Source organism: Helicoverpa armigera, chromosome 22, assembly GCF_030705265.1.
Source record: "Helicoverpa armigera isolate CAAS_96S chromosome 22, ASM3070526v1, whole genome shotgun sequence".
In the NCBI taxonomy this organism is placed as follows: Eukaryota; Metazoa; Arthropoda; class Insecta; order Lepidoptera; family Noctuidae; genus Helicoverpa; species Helicoverpa armigera.
In genome coordinates, this window is record NC_087141.1 from 5,170,068 (window position 1) to 5,191,227 (window position 21,160).

A 21,160-nucleotide genomic window follows, 5' to 3' on the forward strand; every position below is an offset into this window, starting at 1 on the left:
TATCTATACTATAGTGGGAACACAGACTAGGAATGCGTAGATAGCCCACAGTATTGAAATACAAACTCTTTACAAGTTAGGATGAATATAAACACAGCTTTGATCGGCAAAAATATGAAATGGGTGCTATAAAATAGGCAATTATAGGCGGAAACAAAAAGGCAAACTCAATTTGATAATTTTGTCGACTGATCGCATTTAATTTGTTTCAAATGCGATTACCATTTCTTTAAAATATGTATTACTCGTATCGTGCGAGGAGCCCGCCTTATTTCAAATAGATTGACCAAAGTCGATGTTCTACTGTTTATATTACTCTGTGGCAAAACTAGGGAAACCTGAGACTTCAATCATCCCACAGTACCGAGGTGTACGTATAAGGAAATAGCCCAGTTAAATCTGTAATTGTATGCTCGCTTCAACCATATTTACACGTTTTACTGACCGGTGTTAGTAATGGAGTTCTGTTAAATAATGAAGCCCACCCAGGGATGTAATATGACTTCATAATGTTAAAGATTTCATGAATGGGAAGGGAATACTTAGCTTTGAGAATTTTTGACTCTTTCTTGATATATTTCAAAGCGTGGTCATGTACTATATTAATTATGTGATTACGTATGATTACCTACCTTTAACCACCGGAAACACACAAAAGGAAGGACAGGAAGGCTACCTTAAACGTATGCTACTTTCTTAAAAAGTACCAGTTTTAGTAATAAGCAAGATGAATGGGTTAAACTTAGCACTAAAAGAGTAGAACACATTTTGTAAAAAGGTGGCTGATGTTTCACCACCTAGCTGAAAATGTTTTGAGATCATCCCTCCATATTACTGGAGAACAGCGTTTCTGTTTTTTTTTTATCCAAAAGTGATAAGGTTTCGCCAGATATCCTATATGTATGTGATTATGTATACAAATTACGTTTTTACAACGTAATGTTTACAAACGTTGAAGACTGCGAGTAAACTTGAGTGATGCAGAACACGTGTGCATTTACACGTAAGTACTCATACATCATGTTCTAGTTAAAGCGGAGGAAGAGTACTATGACTTATTACAGTACTGGCAAGGTGATTTAGCCCATCTTATTTTAACCATTTTATGTTAACGCTACGTCATATCTCACTCTATTCACATTCGGCCTATTTTATTTGCAACTTATCTTTAGGAAGAAATAAATTACTTTCAGTCAAATGCCTTTCCCAACTATGGAGCTGTAGTATTTTACATGGAGCCTGCCTGCTCTTATGTCTGACCTCCTGACCATTAAGCCATGTCATCATTAAGCCTCCTGATCATTAATGAAGCCTTATGATTGACGAGACGAAAGTTCTTCACAGTATCACAGGACCAAAAAATTCAAACCATCTTAAATCATTACAAACAATAGATAGAAGTATTAAGTAATGAATACCCACGTTACAATCAGGTGAAGGTTCTAATAGCATTGATATCTGCAACTGCTATGTATGCAATATGAAACGTCTTCTCTCGTTGTTATGCGAGCTGTGACTGCAAGTGGGTACCGTTCATGAATATGACACTCAAGGGACTATTTAAGTTGCAGTTATTGTTTTGTTTTAAGTTTGACAGCTGTGTATGACATTGTTGCTGAAAAATCTGCTGATCCATGATTGTTTTTTTTGTTTGAGTCCTTGATTGTCCAGATACTTATCTCAGTAACTGCCTGGCTGATTTACAAAAATATTAGATAGCCCGTTCATTTATCGACACAGGCAATAGGGTAACTTTTATGAAGGTACGTGGAATCGTTCGTAAGAGAGGCGGATAAAACTGCTGACGGCAGCTAGATTTGTTATAAAACTGTTCATGTCATCTTTTGCTCTTACATTTAATTAGTTTGCTTCGTAAGTCATTGCAAATTTTTACCATACGAAGTTCAGCAACCCAAAAGAACAAACTGCCAGCTATACAATCAACATAATACCCAGTGTAAATAAATCAGCATTGACGTCTGTTCTCATTGAAAGCTGAATACATTTGGTTTTCGCGAATGAATCGCTTGCATTGACTCGATACTGACGTGAAGGGCGCGCCGGATGCACGCTATTGGACAAGAATATGACGCCATCTTGTATTTGTGTACTGTATAGGTTGATTGAAGAAGGCTAAGTTTGTTTAGGAGCTGGAAATAAATGGTGCAAGGTATAGCAGTTGGGAATTTGAAGGAGAAAGAAAAAATCTTTAGTCATGTCACATATGATTTAGGACAGAGCGAAGTGGAAGGAGTTGATTTGGACAGCGGACCCCACCACGGGGCTAGCACTAAGAGATCATCCTCCGCCTTTTTCCAACTATGTTATGGTCGACTTCCAGTCTAACCGGATTCAGCTGAGTACCAATGCTTTACAAGGAGCGACTGCCTATCTGACCTCCTCAACCCAGTTACCCGGGCAACCCGATACCCCTTGGTTAGACTGGCGTCAGACTTACTGGCTTCTGACTACCCGTAACGACTGTCAAGGATGTTAAATGACAGCCGGGACCCACAGTTTAACGTGCCATCCGAAACACAGTCATTGGTGTCTAAGATATACTTAGAAAGTACATACAAACTTAGAAAAGTTGCATTGATACTTGCCTGGCCTGGAATCGAACCCGCGCACTCATACTCGAGAGGTTCGTTCTTTGCCCACTAGGCCACCACGACTTTTTAGCTAGCACTAGGAGAATTGGTAATTAATTATTTTGCCGATTTCTAGAGTATCATATTTTTTACAGTAAATCGTTCTTGCATGTGTTAATGCCCCTGCTATCTCTATGTTTCCAAAAATTGTGGAGGTGATTACATAAGTAAAATTTATACCAAAATCTAAAATCAAGAGTTATTTGTTTCAGAAACTGGTCATGAGTACCTACATTTTATTTGTCGTGTTGAGCTTTTCTAAAACCTCTTTCTAAAACCTTCAACACATCAAATATGGCCAGTCCTTCAAAGCGAACCCTGTCCTACTGTTATTCCCCGACACGCAGCCAAGCCGCCATATTAGAACGGGTGAACAACACATTGTGCGCCTGAGCATAAATTAACAGCGACAACCAGTAATCGGACAAATTAACACAGACCTATGGTCCTGTGGTCTGCGCTGACTCACGATTGGCTTTTATTTATTTCATGCGTATATTTGTTTGCCTGAGTTTTGTACAAGGAAAATTATGAATAACTTACCTTGTTGGTACGTTTAGTTGGAATTATATTCCAGTGATGATAATGTAACGCCCTCTAGTTTGCATAACAGGAGGTTATAGGTTCAGATAATGTCATAATGTGTGTGTAACTTAGCTATGTTATAAGTAGGATGATACATACTACAACCTATACTTTGTAATTGATGACAAAACTGGGCGTTGACGTAGAATATCTTTTAAAGAGTCCACTTGCCTTAACGCACTTTTTGTATCTTTTTGTCTATGACCTTCTTACTTAAACTGGCTCACTTCATATTATTTGTTAAAATGCCCATGTTTTAAGCCATTTCATGGTTGGTCCACATTAGTCTAGGTAGTTGTTAAACTGCGGTTACTTTACACAATTTCACGGTTATTCAGCTGCGCTTGCACAAGTTACTAAGGAATGCAATCGCTTATCAGGGCCCTTATCTCTCCGGTTATTAGCTAAATATACGGGCGTACGCTGGCGTGGTTCATGCAAGTTACAAGTTACGAGATACTTAAGTACCTACACACATACGATATGCATATTAAGACGTTTAGGAATACTAGTCTTGTTTTTGATGAAAACGTAACATTCTGTGGTCTGCAGCTCGTGTCAAATAATTCTGCTTCTCAGAACTAAGCAAATTGATCTGTGAAGCCACTAAGTAACCAATTTCTGACTAACAAATTATTATTTAAAGCGTGCTGTAGTTACATTGACTTGGGAGCAATGCAATGATTTTAAAGTTGCCTACAACTAAAGTCCAACTTCAAAGATTGCTCCTACCAGGTCAAAAGGATCAATATCATCTCCCAATACAGACTGTCTATGCTTAACGGGAGGCTCTAATCACAATCTTTTTTGTACAATACTTTTTCATTTTTTTTTCATAAGAGTATTTTCGCAAGATTGGTCCTACCAGGACTAAAGGACCAATATCATAAGAGAGTACTTACAAGATTGGTCCTACCAGGACAATAGGACCAATTATAGAATAGTTGAGTTCCTTACCTCATGATATCCATGTCCAATAGGCTGTGCTCTTGGCCGAGGGTTCCTGTACTGCGTGATGCGAGGGATGACTAGTGGCGGTCGCTGGTCCGTGCTGTACTCCGCGCATTCTTCTGGTGTTATCCACTGTGGGACAAAGAAAGGGGTATTTTTAGAAAGTGATATTGTAATGATATTGTGATGATATTGTAATCATTTGGGCACTTTTCGTAATTTTTAATGTGCACCTCGATGGTGCTCAACTTTAATTCGTAGATCTGATTCGTGATTTCAAGATATTACATGTGAAATGTATCATACGAAACAGCGAACCAAGGTCTTATAATTTATCTTAGCTTTAGCGTAGGTAGGTATTTATTGCACAATCCTTTAAAACGTCAGATATTAGGTGCATTTTGAGGTAAGATGTTTGTTAGATTTAACTTAATCTTCTTTTGATTAATCCTCTAGGTACATGTAGAAGAGATCGTCAACAAATAATGAGAGCAGACATGGAGATCGACAATTTAATACTCGTAAAGGGCTTATAAATTCCTAAGCTTAACAGCATCTCCACCATAAACCCTGCTACATTCCCCGCTAATACTGCTAATTGATGGTGAAACACAATGATTTCCTTTCAGCTCATGTTACACTTCGCACAGTGTTCCTTGTTGCATATCCTGTGTGCGTGGCGCCACGCTGCGTCTGCGCATATGCTGAGCATGTTGCTACCAGTCTTTAGAAGTACTTATTGATCTTGGTAAAATTATATCGTCTTAAAAGAATATTGGCGTACCTAATAAGATGTTGACTTTATAGAGATCTCGATAGGTAAAGGTCTCATCATCTGCCCAGGCTTTTCACTAATATGTTGGAAGTCGGCTTCCAGTCTAACTAGATGCAGTTAATAATCAATGTTTTTTCATGGAACAACTGCCGATCTTAAGTCCTCAACCCAGTTAAATGGTTGCAATCCGAAACTCCTTGCATTGCTGTTATATATAACTATATAACTGTTACCTGGGCGATTCAATACCCCTTGGCAAGTCAGTTTATTAGACGTTCTGAACTGTTAAATTGATAGCTGTAATTATGAACAAGTCACAAAAAGTGGTCTAATTATTACACAGATTTCTTCTTAACACATTTTTAATTAATACGGTCTCATCTCTTTAAGATTTCACACGCGTATTCAGTTGCGAGTCACACTCTATCGACCATCTATCATTTGAACAATTCTGTCAACGTTTCTTGACACCTCGACTCGTTAGTTGAGGTTATGCTCGATAGATGGCGATGCTTTTTCAGTTGATGGTTTTGAACTAAATAATTGTGGATTTCAATGGTTATCCTTATATTGTGGTTAAAGACTGGAAAATACCATGTAAAATAAAATATGACTAGGAAGGATTCATCTTATTTCGCCTACATTTAAATGGGTCCTTAGTCCTTCGATACCAAGTAAGTACAGTACAGGTATATGGATCTTGATTACTAGAAAAATTTAAACCAGTTTCTCAAAATTCGTTAGTCAGATTTTGAAAAATACTACAAATACTTTTGATACTTTCTACTCTTCATTCGAAGGCTCTATTATAATAGTTAGAAATATTTCCCTAATGCTACTAATGACTACAAATTATCTCCTAACTTCATAAGTTCATACAGCCTTCTGGCAACTTGACCTCTTAAACGCACAATAACCAGCCTATACGTAATACTTCAAAACTTTCTAAGAGTATTTCACACGCGTACACAATTAGACAATAATCACCATCTTTTAGAACCCAACAACAACTCAGGAACTTTAAAAATACATCAGGAAATACCATATTTATTGCACAACTAAATAGTTCAACTAACAAACGATATTATAATGCATTTAAATACAATTAAGTTGTAATGTCAGTATCGTTAGCAAATACAAAATCATATTTCATAACCAATGATATTTGGACTGACCAACTTAAGCTGACCTGCGGCGAAAAACGGAACTAAATTTTGCGTTCTAAGCTCCATTCTTCGTTACTCGTAACTGGTACAAACGAGTGTCAAGTTATACTGGTCTTAAAATTATCGTAAGTCAGTTTCATTGGTATAGAAATTAGAAGAAAAGTGCTTAGTAATTGCAGCTGTATTATGTAAAAAGTTTGATGCTTAAGCTTGACCTATAGTCAATGTACTGGTTTCGACACTCAATACTTTTTTGGACATGATACAGGAAATACGTGAATCATTATAGGTTACACAAGAGAAGAATGTATTAGTAAGTTCCACAACAGGTTGAGACAAGTTAGTTGAGGAAAGAGGATCAGGAATTAATTTTGCTTGAAAACTTTAAACAAGTTTCCAAAAAGAGTTCTTATTTCATTAGTACCTACTTAGGTAACAACAAGTCTTAAGATTACCAAATCACATCTATTACAAATACAACCCAAAAGTCATTCAAGTAATTATGAACAACGAAGTAACAATACAGCAATAGCTATATCTCATATAATATCTACTAAATCATAATCTAGATTACCACTAATAAAACTCTAGTCTCCAATCGCAACGACCTTGGACTGCCAATTGCAGCACCCGGATATTAACATTCAGAAGTGACCCATTGATTCAAGCAACTAAATGAGTCACCAAAGCTGAATGGGACAACTTGCCACTTCTAGCCATGACGTCAAGAGAAACCGATCTTTGGTCACTAGCAGTCTCTTAGGCGATGAGTAAGGAATACAAAATGATGTTTTATCGAATGATTATTTACGACTACCAACTTACTCGGAAATAGGAGGATAAAGTCACAAGGACGGGTTTGTTTTTGATGAAGAAAGAGAAATGGCAAAAATGAATAGAGTCAGTAGGTAATCAACATATCATTCGAAACTCTTAACATTATAAATATAAAAAAACAAAACTAGCGGTATATCATAAAGTTGTAACAATAAAAATCTGATCAAAGACTGAGCAGATGAAAATGGTAGTACTTTTTGGATTGTTTTATCTTTAGGACCACTCAAGCTTAGACTTGACGGACATGTATGTTTAAAAATTTGGACCGCAAAATAACCATTTACTTAAAGATAACTTAATCTTCGATGAAGAATACTTAATCAACGATTCATTACAATCTTTTCAACAGTCATAAGCATCCGACCTTTATGACGTAGCTGCAAGGTTTTTCCATCTTTCAATAAATCCTTACGATCGAAGCTACACCTACAACCATGAATCACTCTCTCAGACATGAATGAGATGATGCGATTTGGAAACCGGTTTCGTCTCCTTGACCCCAAACTTGCGAAGACGGCGTTTGTTGACTATCTCATCTGCATCTTCATCTATAAGAGTTTATTTGTTTATTTGCTTGAACGGATTAACCTCACCAAGTACTGGATTGATTGGTAAAATATTTCAAGGGTAGGAGGAAGGCTAAAGGCAATATTTTTTTCGGGTGCACGGAGTAGATCTTATGGGACACAGGTGTTGAGGAAACTAGACAAGGATATGAATAAAGCACTAAAGATTCCTATGATGTAAAACTAAAATAAAACAACGTATAAAGGAGCGGAGTTCCTCTCTATTGAGATTGAGAGCGTGTAACGGAATTAGTTCCGGAAAATGAGACACTAAATCGAGAACTAAGGATGTCATAAAACTGAGACGCATTTCACATAGAGACATTACACGCGTTTCACAAAGCCAATCTATATTTAATAAGGTTGCAATGAACTGCAACTTATTTAAGTCACAAAAGATAATCCAGCAAGTCGGTAGGCAAAAGCAAGTGTATTATTGTCTAATGTATTACTTCCACAAACCAAAGATGATTAATAATTAACCCATTCATCAATTGTACACCAAAGCCACTTTAGCTGCTTAGAACTAAGAAAAGTGCTCTTGTATAACGCTGTCACTTGTAAATAAATATACATACAAGTAAGAAAATATAAAACAAGTAAATAACGTTAGTACATAAGCATACTTCCGTCCACGAACAGACCGTGACTCCAATAGATAATAGCATTAAACAAATACATACAAAGTATTGTATCACAGGAGCACAATGTCAGACGGGAAATATTTAACATATCAAGGAAAACATTAATTACAATCGCGACAATAAATCATCTTTATCATAAGTCGTATCGTTAGTAATAAACTCTAAAGATACAAACGTCTTGACGAGATCTTAGAAACTTCTAAACTGGTTTGAGTTCTATTTAAGATCGGAGACACATTTTAAGTTTAATTGTTTGTTTTGGTTAGGATTACAGCTATTTTGGAGCAGACGGCATTGAAGTCTGAATCTTGATAAATAAAGCATTACACGTGTCATATGTTGTGTTAATCCACTTCAAATTCATTCATGTTGAATATAATATATATGAATATAACTATGTAAATAAATCATACTCTAGTAAAAAAAAAAACATGTTGAAACCAAAATCTTAATTACAAACTGAAATATAAGGAAACCGAACAATATTTTTTTGTGTAAAAATCTGCAAGAATTTTTCAGACAAGATACAACAGAATAAAGTTAAAGTAGGTAATCGTTGTCTAATAAAACTTATCTATATGTCAAATATGATTGATTGTCATAAGGTGATTAATGCTCAATCCTTCTCCGTGTGAGAGGAGGCCTGTGCCCAGCAGTGGGACGAAAAAAAAGGCTGTAACTGTATATGTCAAACATACTTTACTATCGAGTCTTCCAAAGACAACTGCATTGACCTGACAGCTATTCCCATACATAAAGAACCTATTAACAGTACCACAGACTAAGGACGACAAAGCACATCATTTGAATTCCGCCTCAGAGTCTGATCCGTTGCTTATGCAAAACAGGCCACGTTGCAGAATAAATCTGACTAATATACTACACGTCCTGATTCTGTTGACTTCAAGCAGTCTAGCGTTATTACTAGGAAACCGTACATTATTTGCTATCTCAGTATCATAAAGTAAATCATTATAAGGTTGTTATCGGTGCTCATAATTGACATTTGTTGTCTTTGTCGCACTAAATTAGAGTATGAATGAATTGATGATGCGGGCGTCAAATTAGATGTTAAGGAGAAGATTTGATATCACAATGTTAGAAGTAATCTTTAAAAAATAAGCAGCATAATATCCCTCTCTTGTTTTTGTTGAAGCGTTTGCATAATTATGCGAAATATTTTTTCTTATGTTTGCATAAACATAAGAAAAAATACCTACTGGGGTTTAAGGGGTTCAATCTAGGACGAATGCGGAAGTTACAGGTGATTAACTGCTATATTTTTTCAGGAATCGGTGACTGGTCAAAGTTCTATTTTCCCGTATATTTTTTCACAACACAAAGAAATCTTGCAAATCATCAGTATTATTATCTGTTATGCACAAAAGCTTTCACAGTGCAACCGACGCTTTCATTCTTTTAATACCCCTTAATAACATGCTATCAAGAGTTGAACCACCTTATTGACCTTACAAGTCAACGCGAATGGAGCTCCCATTCATGAGTTCGATCCTCTGTCCCTTTCTAACACAGTGTACAACAGCTTGCAAAACGAGACAGGAAATGGAGTCAATGAGAGTCAATTAACCATGATACTTAATTGGAATCGCTGTAGGACACCATTTTGGTCCACTGTAAATGGTGATTCAAGGAATTAATGAATTGGATATGACTGACGTGACTACAGTTGACAAAGTTGATGTGTATACCGTAGTGAGAGCCTGTCTGGATCTCGATTGAATTGTGACAAAAAACGTACCGTTTATAACTCGTTTTGTGGGATAAGATCAAGGTTTGCTCTCGCATCTGTTGATCGAAATGTGTGTGATGTTGCAATTTCAGGACAATTGAATTGCAGCGAAGGGTAACATTTTTAGAACATTACTGCCCAAATAAAGAATATGGTATCCTTGACAAAAACCATAAGTAATGATCGAATACGTGTATAAATCAGACAAAAACCCCGATTGTCATAAGACCCAGAGAGCCATCAGGCGAAGCTGCAGTTTTCCTTCAAAACAATGGCTATAAAAAGACAATTGAATAGAATTTGAGTAATGCCACAAGAGAGCACTGGCCTGCGATCAAACAAACAATAGCGTGTCAAAATATTGTTACAAACGGACGGATATTGGAAGCATTTGTTAGTATGTAATGTACGACTGATGACAACCTTCTGAGTGGTGTTAGTAGCGAAGCTGGTTGTGAAAATCTAATTATAGGAGATGTTTTTGCTTTACGTGGCAGTGCAGATAAAACTTATTTAGAAACTGTTTGGTAAGAACCAGCTAAGAGGAAGATACTTGATGAAATAAGGTACTGGGTCTGCAGTTGAATGTACTTTTTTTATGCTACAATTTCAGGATTCAGGATTTTACTGTGACGCTACTGGCAGATAAATTGATACCTATTGTAATATCAATTAATGAATTTGTATTAACTGCAAGAGCAATTCTAATTTTAGATTTACCTAATTAATTCTAGCCCATAATAGACGACATTTGTCAATTATTTGATTTATCCTTGTATTGTTTGTAAAACTGAATAAATTCTCCCGTTCCTATGGGTTATTCCCTGTGAGATAAACTGCTGCAAAGAGCTGTATTAATTGTTTCAATTAGCAAGACTTAGTACGGGATAAAGTATCGAACTTATTTGATGTATTCCTTTTTGGTCTATACCTATATTCCATTAAACCATTAATTCATTCTGTGCCTTTTAACACAATACTTCAATCGTTTCTACATAAAATCTGCAGCTGCACTAAGTCAAAAATAATATTTTATATTACCTATTAGGTAATTTAAAAGTTGCCATAACATGCAAGTTTCAAGATGACTTTATGCAAGTAGCTAAAGATAAATTAGATAAACAGGAAAGAAAATTGAAAACAAATAAAACAGACTTTGATCCAGAGAAACCACAACAAAAGCTTTAAGTTTCAACACAATGCAATATATAAACAACATCAAAACATACAATTTATTGGAATGGCTGATAGACTTCCAAGAACTTAATTCAGTACTCGTAAATCAATATTAGTTTCGTAATTTTCTTTAATTTTATCACTTATTCATGGACACAAAATCTTGAGACCTTTGCTCAGTAGTGGGACAATCATAATATTATTTCTGCCCTTATTCCAATTTTATTTGTGGTCGATGCAGAACGTTTTCTCCTTCCATACTCTTCTATCTGCCGTTATCTCACAAGTAACATTCATTCTAGCCATGTCGACTTTCATGCACCACTACAATGGTAGTATTGTCTAATTTAAGCAAGAAATAATAATTCGTAGGATCATGTAATTTTTATTATTGTCCAATCAATTGGAGTGTTCACATGACTCACAGAGAGTATTTCTTCAAAACGTGAATTATCTATTTTAATGCTTATAATGATGTCACCTACAATTAGATCATTTTGCGGCGCCGTCTGTTTTAATTCCGGTGAGATTACGTTATTTTTATATTAGTCTTCCATAGACCATCCTTCGTAACTGCATAATTCCGTTTTTCTATATCTGTCTTCTTTAGTTCTACAGGGCTTTCTGCCTTTGCAAAAAGACTTACGAGGTTATTGAGACTTACTCTTACGGAGTTATTACGTAATTTTTAATGTTAATGGTGCACTTTCGATAGTTACATATAGGTAGGTATAGGTCTTGCCAAATTTTTGTCATCGACTCAATTTAGGTATCAATCAGCGGGTGAAGAAGGTTAGCAAGGTTATCCAGGTAAGCAAGAACTTTAATAAATGAACTGTATTGTATAATGAGGTGTAGTAATAGATGAAGCAGCATGAACATAAGAACAGACACGTCAAAAGGCACCTGTTAATGTCCACACACAGCATATTTTTCTCAAGATAAACTACTTTCCAATACTGGAAGCCATCTCTCACACCGTGTGTAATAGGTACATTATAAACCTGTTTATAATTCATTATAATAATATTCTTATAAAGTGTTGACAGATATTAACATTACAATAGGCCTAATATAAACAAGGGCTTTCCTGATATTTTACGGATATTCCCTGATTATGTTATACAAAATTTTCCGATGGGTATTTTGTGGTCACACTAGGATCGTTCCTAATGAAATACCTACATTTAAATTGAAATACACTACCAACTAATGCTTCTATTATGCATTAGTTGAAATTCCTAATTCATTAGTATCTGTATTAAAAGTTACTTTGGATGAGTTTTAATTTTCTTTCAAATGCCCAACTAGAATATCATCAACCTTTGATTGAGCTCTATAATCATCTGTCAAAACCACATCACTCTTCAATATATCATTACCAACATCAAAACAAATATGAAATCCTAAATAACACACAACATTACTATCACAATTTACCTAGAATTCTTCAGTGCTGTTATCAGCACATAACTGTTCTGTTTAACATGGCGCTAACTGTGCGTATGATTCAGTGCCTGCGCACGAGTTGAATGTGGTTGATTACTTTGCTTTGCTTCCCAAAAGAGCAATAACCTACATATACATATAACTGACCTTTGCCACTACTATGGGAGAGACATCGTGAGCTTTTTAAAAACATATGGTTTTCACCTGTTTAGAAAAAGGTGTAGCAAGTATGGACTACATATATTTAAACTGTGGTATAGACGTTTGCTTATTATTGTCATTTTCTTTTAATATAATTTCTTTTAATTTCATTACAATTCCTTTTAATTAGATCAACTGTGAGGCAATTAATTTATAAGGGTTTATTGTACTATTCAGTGCAAAAAAAAACATACCTTATGTTATTGACTCTTTCACTCTCTGACTCACTCTCTCTTTTATTTCTTAGTTCTAATGTCACTCTAATTTAGATTAATTACTAACGATAATAAAAAAATACGTAACATTTTTTTTTTATAAATTTAATTCGTGGTTTTTATCCACACTTTTTAGCTATATTGCTAGATCAAAACAAGATCCGAAGGTGCCATTATATCTAGTAATATCAACAAAAATCTAAGTTTCTTAAAACGGAATATTATCGAGTTCCACAAGTAAACTAGTAACTTCCAAGTTTGTTTGTTCGCCCAACACAGGAAGCTACGGGCGTTACGCGCGGAAGGAGTCACCATGCGCGCGCGCACCTCTGTTGTGACTTTACCGTGTACTTTATAATACTAACTAGGTATATTGATGTATTTGTTCATAGAATATGACGTCTTTACGAGTAAATCAATTACTGTATTGTTGTCTGGGAGTTGGGTGTAGTAAATAATTCTAATAGTAAGGATGTGTCTTTGTAATGGAGTTGTTAACACGGAAATTCTCAGCTGCATGTATTTGTTTTGGTATGTACGTTTGTCCATGGTTAAAATATATTTTAATGTGATATATTGTAACTATGATGCTCGTGATTTCATGAAGTTAACTAACAATTAATTGGTAAGATATATGTATATATCGGGTGTGTCGTTCACAATCACATTAAATCATATCACATATACTTTATGATATTCTATGGCGAATTGTAAAAAAAATAACCTAATCCATTCAGTGGTTTAGCCACTGGAGTAATTTTTCGTTTTTATAATTTACAACATCATGTGTAAAGCAGAGATAAAGTTAGGAGTATCGTATGATTTGATCAGTTGACAGCTGTCAGTTTTCAAGAGAGAATTTCAGTTGTTTGTAATGACTGACTTTTATATGGTGTTCTAATTTTTGCACATTTTTATTCCATTTACTTTGTTTGAAAAAATAATGTTTTCATTTTTACGTATTTTTCTTTTATCTTTGTGTTAACCGACATATATTAACCAGTATATTAACGCATTTAATTTAATGTGATTATGAACGACACACCCGATATAAAAGAAGTCAAGAAGAAAAGAATTTTATTACTGCAATGTAAATGTGTAGAATGAAATACTTTTTAGATCATAAAACCAATATTATAAAATAAATGATTGCTACACGAAAACGTATCAAACGTAAAGTATCCATAGCCAACGTTTTATAAAAAGATAGGCCGTCAACAATACCAATTAATTTCAAGAAAAACATCAGAAATAGAAATTTATTTGTTTTTTCTCAATACTCAAGATTCTTCAGTCATTGTTCTGCAGCTAAATACAGACGTCTATCTGACATACTGGCTATTATTATGATAATCGTGAGAATACATAGAGGTTATACATATACCAAGGAGTATATTGTTGTTACGTTATACGAAAGTGGGGCTATGGTATCTTTTAACACACGTAATTCGCTGTTTGGTAAATTCTAGGTTAATTGGAGGTTGTAAATGTAAAGTGCGTAATTATGTTATGTTTTTATTACGGTGGCTGACTGCTGAAGTTATAAAATTATTCTCACTATTTAAAAGTTATGCCATTCAGAGCTTCTACCAACAAAAAACTACAACATGACAATTTCTACATAGTTCAATTATGCAAATCGAATCAACAAACCATTCATTAATTATTGATCAATTCTAATTTCAAAACGAAACTGCCAGTAACAGCACTTGTAAAAAGAAAAAAAGAACAACAAGCAAGCAGGTTGCATACATATTCATTTCCATACTTAACACATTAGCATTAAGTGTGGACGCACGAAGCTACTAATATATCTCATTAAAGAAACGCGAAAATCCATATCAGACAAGGAAGTGACATTAACACTGTAATATTATAATACACAAAGGATACATTTACATATCACTTAAGACCTGGACTTAGTATTCAAATGCTATTGTGGGGTCTAGGCGTGGCCCTACCTATGTTGAAGACAGGTACCTTAGATAGCGGATAGCGAAAGTTAAAGTACTAAAGCGTTTGCGTTTGAATGTTACTTTTTTACCAATTATTTACAAGTTTCACGAAGTTCCTTTGTAGTCACTGCTTAGGTCAACTTAGGTTACTTTACATATATGTCTAGAAAAACATGTTTTCAATCACTTCTATCAAAATTACACCATCGTTTTTGTCACAACAGTGAGCTTACGTTCACGTTAGCTTTATTAATTTACCCATAGGTACCACTTTTATACACTTTTCCTTTCTGCACTTTCCTAATATCTCTGACAGAACCACAGAACACTTTTGTACACTTTTCCTTTCAGCACTTTTCTACTATTGAAGATCTTTGACAGAACTGTGACTGACCACTTTTGTACCTCTACGCTTTTCCCTTCAGCACTTTCCTATCTTTGACAGAACTGTCAGTTTTCACACCATACATACTTCTTTCATACATCATTCTATCCCCGCTGACAGTCGCACCAAAGCCTTACTAATACAAATTCAACTCATGAATCGCACTTCAGTGTCCATATTAGAAACATAAGTTACCTCCTTGCAGGGCGTCCGTATGTCTGTGTGTCAGGCTACGTGACTGTCGGCATGCTTTTACGTCGGACATTGTGATTTAAACAACTTTTGATTTGATTTATTATTATTTTTGTAATGCAGAATTGGTTGGAGTTGCGGTGCAGGAATATATGCATGTGAGAGTGCATTAAAGTCTACACAAATGGAGGTTGATATGTAGAGACTTTCAATTCGGGATTGGGAGACCCGTTATTATTTTTGAAACCATTTTGTACAAAAGAATTCTTACATACTTAAACATTCAACGTCTTGAACGTTTTTGAGCGTTCCGAATCTTTGTCAAAACACTTCAAAGCAAACTCAAAACATTAAATTCATTATCGATGAGTAAAAAGTTTAACCCCACTTGAAATCTTCTAGAATCGCCGTCACGAAAAACCGGCATCACCAAACATTTGAATCTTATTTAATTCTACCGACCACTTGAATACAATTTCACAATCACAACCATCTCAGCAACAACTAAACGCAAGCAGCTATAAGTATTCAGGTTATAACAAACAATAAACAAAAACAAAACGTATTCTCAGAAAGGAAGACCCCTAACGTTGACGAAACTAAAGCAAAAGAATTTATTTCTTGAAATCGGTAATCACTTGGAGCGATCTCAATGCATGTGCTTTGCAAATGTCAAGATGTGCAAGACAACGATTAATTATTGCTATCACTAACAGTAACTACTGTGTAATATTAAAAGCGGATTTTTTCGTTACTTTTCTGTCCTTATACCAATTTTATCAGAGGTCAGCCTGGGGTCGGCGCATGTGGTCATCTTCCATACTGTTCTATCCGCCGTAGAAGCAGATTTTTTGTATGATTCTTAACTACGGTTTTCAGCAGTAAGACCGCATCTCGAATACATATACTCCCGATGAGCTCAAATTCCTTTGTTATTTAAGTATATACGATAGATAGAATGAAGAATGTCTTCTAAAAATGTTACGCATAATAAAAATCCTTATACCTATAATGACACATCTATTGTTTTAAAATTATTCATATCTGAGTGGAAAATTCATGAAACATGCATAAACTAAATTCAACAGAGTTTAAGCAAGACTTATAATTCCATGATTTGGACCAAAGAAAAACAGTCAGTCCTAGAAAAATAACAAACATATTTGCTTACTAAGAAAGTATAACGCAAAACATAAACGTCAAAATGTTCCATCGTAAATTATACGATTATTATCTATATTTCTGTGATTTATTATGATTCAAAAATATATGCGAATTCATAGAAAAACTATTGAACAACTACGAGTATTTAACTGTGTTGAAATATTCTTGAAACCAAACCAATACACTATAATAGTTTCTGAGGATACCTAAATAATAATTTATAAGAATCCCGGATTTACCAAAATAGATAACAGATTTAATATTTTTCAGTAATATCAGTATACTTTAAGTCTAGTAAGACAACAGCCTCACGCATGAGTTTTGTCAACACATATGTATGTATTAGTTCTAATGAATGAGACTTAAAATACATATCTTGTTGCATACTTGATAAATTGGACTTGATACGCCAAGATAAACTGGCAAGTTATAATTAAGCAAACGTATTTTATTTAAATCATACGAATATAAACCACAGACTTTATAAATATATTTATTAATTACCTGCATATACGATAAGTCTATAACCCAATTAATGCATACGCCCTCTTTAAAAGGTCATTGACTTATACGGGATAATAAAATCGAACTTACTTTATAACTAATGACATAAAAACAATAGGAACATGTATGCATGAGTCAGCTATGACGGAGTTCCTCATAACCAGACCTTCAACGCTATCAGGCTCTCATTTGTAAGTGCATGTCATAACCACAAAACCTCACAAATAGGCGCTCGACCAAGCTGAGTAATCATTGTTACTATTAATTAAAAGCAATTTCAGGCTATAGCAACTCCTACTTTGAAACTGGAAGAAAATATTGTTTACTTTACGGAAGTATCCCACATAAAAAGAAGCAGCCTGTATCTTATTCCATTTTAATAACTTCCCTTTCCCATGAGCCATCTATACTAATATTATAATGAGGAAAACTTTGTTTGTTTGGTTGTAATGAATACTTAGGCTCAAAAACTACTGGACCGTTTTTAAAAATTCTTTCACCATTCGAAAGCTACATTATCCACGAGTAACATAGGCTATATTTTATCCCGGTACGGGCAGTAGTTACCACGGGACGCGGGTGAAACCGCGAGAAAACGGCTAGTATGTGATATACACCAATTGTGTGTGTGTGAAACTATTGTGTCTCCATCGTGGACAGTGAAGTGGTTAAGTTTCATCAAAATCTAACCAGTACTTTAAGCATGAAAGAGGAACAAGTCTCCTGAAAGTACAAAAAAAAGCTAGCCGACTGCAGCTGCGCCGATCGTTGCATTTACCTAAATTGTTGAACATAATATAGATTTATAGTCATTGTATTATGTATGCATAGGCATGAGTATTCCAACTTAATCATTCAGTATGTACTCTAGTAGCGGTATTGATTCATAATAGAAATAATAATGAAACAAAATAAACGAACTATGACAATAAACTGTTGGCCTGTGTCATCGAATGACGTGTAACGTTGGATAAGTGGACAAGCAACTCTCCTGATATTGATAACTGTGTAAAAATTAGAATAACTTTTATTATATTTACGTCAAAGCAAAAATTAACCTTTGATTCTTATATTATTACTTATTAAACAGCAACAGTATGTATAAGCACCTTTTACTTAGTCAAGCATAATTACTTTGACGATTTTAATGTTATGAGTTGTAACTAAGTATGTTCTGGATTAAAACATAGCATTATCATCGTCTACGACTCTACATGATAATTTTGCCAATTAGCAACTGTTTTAGAATTAGTGCAATTCATCATCCTGTGTTGAGGAAGTCAGATCAGTCAGTACGTTGCTCCATGTAAAACACAGCTGCATCGGCTAAGACTGGAGTCCGACCCCAACATACTTAGTTGGGAAAAACTAGGCAGATGATGATTACGTACGTAAGACAGCAAATCAAAAAAGGGGAAATTGCATAAGAAAAGCCAAACCTAACACATTTCGTTTAAAAATATCAAAACTATCACTGTTCAAAGTTACGCCTGTTTACATTTACGTTAGGAAGCGAATATACAGATGTTATGACTTTCTGCGTGTCAAAACTGACTATTTGTAAAATTCATCATCGCGTCTCAAAAACGTCAAAGAGTAGTCGTGAAATTCAGACGAACAGCGCATAATTTACACGAAAAGTTTAAGTGAGAGAATAGGTAATTAGGCTTATTATATTTAATTAATGAACCTTGTTCTTAGAGCTTCTAGAAATTAATGGCATTTTAGAATTTTGTGTCGTAACTGCGACACTTTTGGTTTCACTTCAAGACTTCGTGTTCGAATTAATTAAGCCTACCTCTTTAAAGTTATGTGTAAAACTTTTCTATGTTAAAATTAAACTGTATATTGTACACTTATGCCCGTTTTCACCAACAATCTCTTAACGTTTCCCTAACTAAGTATCATTTAGAATAAGGGCTCCTCCAATAATAAAAATTATAAGGGACACTTAAACTTTGGTGAAAACGAAATTCGTATTAAGAGTTCCCTAAATGCTCTCAGGGGATCAAAATATGTAAACCATGTCCTTATTCAAAATTAAAAAAAGATCGGAATTCATTCAACTTTTCAGCCATGGTGTTGATATAGTTAATATTTTACATTCTAAAACAAATAAATTAAAGTACCTAACACTCGCTATCAATGACAGAATCCCTTCATTGGCCAGCTCATCGGATTGGCACTCAAAACAAATGCCCGCTAGATATGAAACGAATAAACAGTCACGCATCACAGCACCAGATGCCATGCTGAACTCATTGTAAGATAACTGCAGAGTTCACTATTAGCTAGCGAAGGGCCTGGCAACTGAAGTGGACTGTTTTAGTGTTGAATAGTTTGTAAAATAGTCAGTTATTTTATAGCTGGGGATAAAGAATACGTCTACTAGAAGTGGAAAGAGTTTTGAAGATAGGTTTCGAAAATGTCATCAGATCACCAGAAAATTTTACTTCTGCAGCCTAGCAAGACATAATACTTCATTGTCTAAGTTTAACATTTCAATGTAGGTACATAATAAGCTTGTAAGCGTTTCTAAGTATAAACAACAAATTCAATAGATAACCCAATATATTTAGAGAAAATTTGCGATTTATGTTCTGATCTATTCCAGCATATATCCAATATTAAAAGCTTTAAAGCTCAGATACCCAGAGAAGCGTAAACTGTAAACTAAACGTTTGACCTTTAGATACGCACCCTCTCTCCGTTGCCTAGCAACGATGCCCTAGTTACACGGTTGATTTACTTACTGCATAATAAAGGTAGATCTTAAGCATCAGGTTTAAAAACATTATACCTTCATATTAATAAACATGGTTTTTTACACCAGGGAATAAGAAAGGAGAAACTCTACATTTGCATCGGTTCATTATATCATTTTCTGTCACTCGTACTCAACACTAGTTAGGTTTTTCAAAGCCAAAGTCAAAGTCATCATCATCATCATCATCTCAGAAGTAGGACGTCCACTGCTGAACATAGGCCTCCCCCTTTGATCTCCACGGATATCTGTTGGAAGCGACCTGCATCCAGCGTCTTCCGGCGACCTTTATAAGTCAAAGTACCTATCCTTAATATTAGTTAAAGTAGTAAGTACCTATCCATAATATTTTGTAGGTATACGAACTTCAACTTAATGGTATTAGTATATTTACGATGCAATAGGAAAACTCATTATTGACAAGTATTGCCTATTGTCTCCGCTAAGGCCTGTAATTCCCCAGAAATATTTCTCCATTTATTTTCAAACGACTACCAAAATGGTAGAGTTTAATTACCCATCCTTATTCAAGAATAGAAAACGGCGATTAACTTAACAAAGACTTAAACAGACCCATAAATAAACGGTCGTTTGCTTAATCGTATGCTAAGTGTACTGACGTGTACTTAGACGTCATACATACTAATATTTTGCAATAATTAAACCGTGCATGTAGGTGGTAGTTAGTAGTCTATGGTCGTTTCAAATGAGCTTCCTGTCCTTCAACACACATGACCAATCAGACGGAACTGCTTGCCGTAACTCGGAATATGGCCACCAATTACTACTTGATAGATTTATGATATTGCAACCAAACTGCTTACAGAATGCAGTATATATTGTTTCATTTCGATATGCAAATGAATAGACTGCACGTGATTCAAATTCAAACTTTATTTTTTTATTGCTTATTGCAAATAAAAAATGCTGTATTTTTTGTGACCATAGACAATTTTAGAACTGTCACTGTGATTTTTTTTGGCATCATTCACCGCGTCTTTCAGGGTTGCCACTCTATAAATCAGCAATTAAACCATAAAGCAAATTCTACCACATCCATACTAACTAAGTAATAATTTATGTTAATACTTGTATACAAGGAATTGCAACAAAGTGCTCATTTATCGAACAACGACTTGTGTATATGTATTTTTTTTTATTTTGCTTTTTTTTCTTGCTTTCTTGCAAACAGTTGTTCATTGGGTTGTGAACGGTTTCTAGCTAATCAGC

General features: G+C 34.8%; 1 protein-coding gene across 3 annotated transcripts in view; it reads right to left on the reverse strand.

Moving 5' to 3' along the window:
- The window catches only part of LOC110377044 (rho GTPase-activating protein 27), a 123,246-nt gene that overhangs the window by 18,595 nt on the left and 83,491 nt on the right, over window positions 1-21,160 (reverse strand). For all 3 annotated transcript variants that reach the window (XM_021335728.3, XM_021335726.3, XM_021335727.3), the window contains exon 2: window positions 4,194-4,319. In XM_021335728.3, the coding sequence (XP_021191403.3) occupies window positions 4,194-4,319 (126 nt within the window). The remainder of the gene's footprint in view (window positions 1-4,193; window positions 4,320-21,160) is intronic.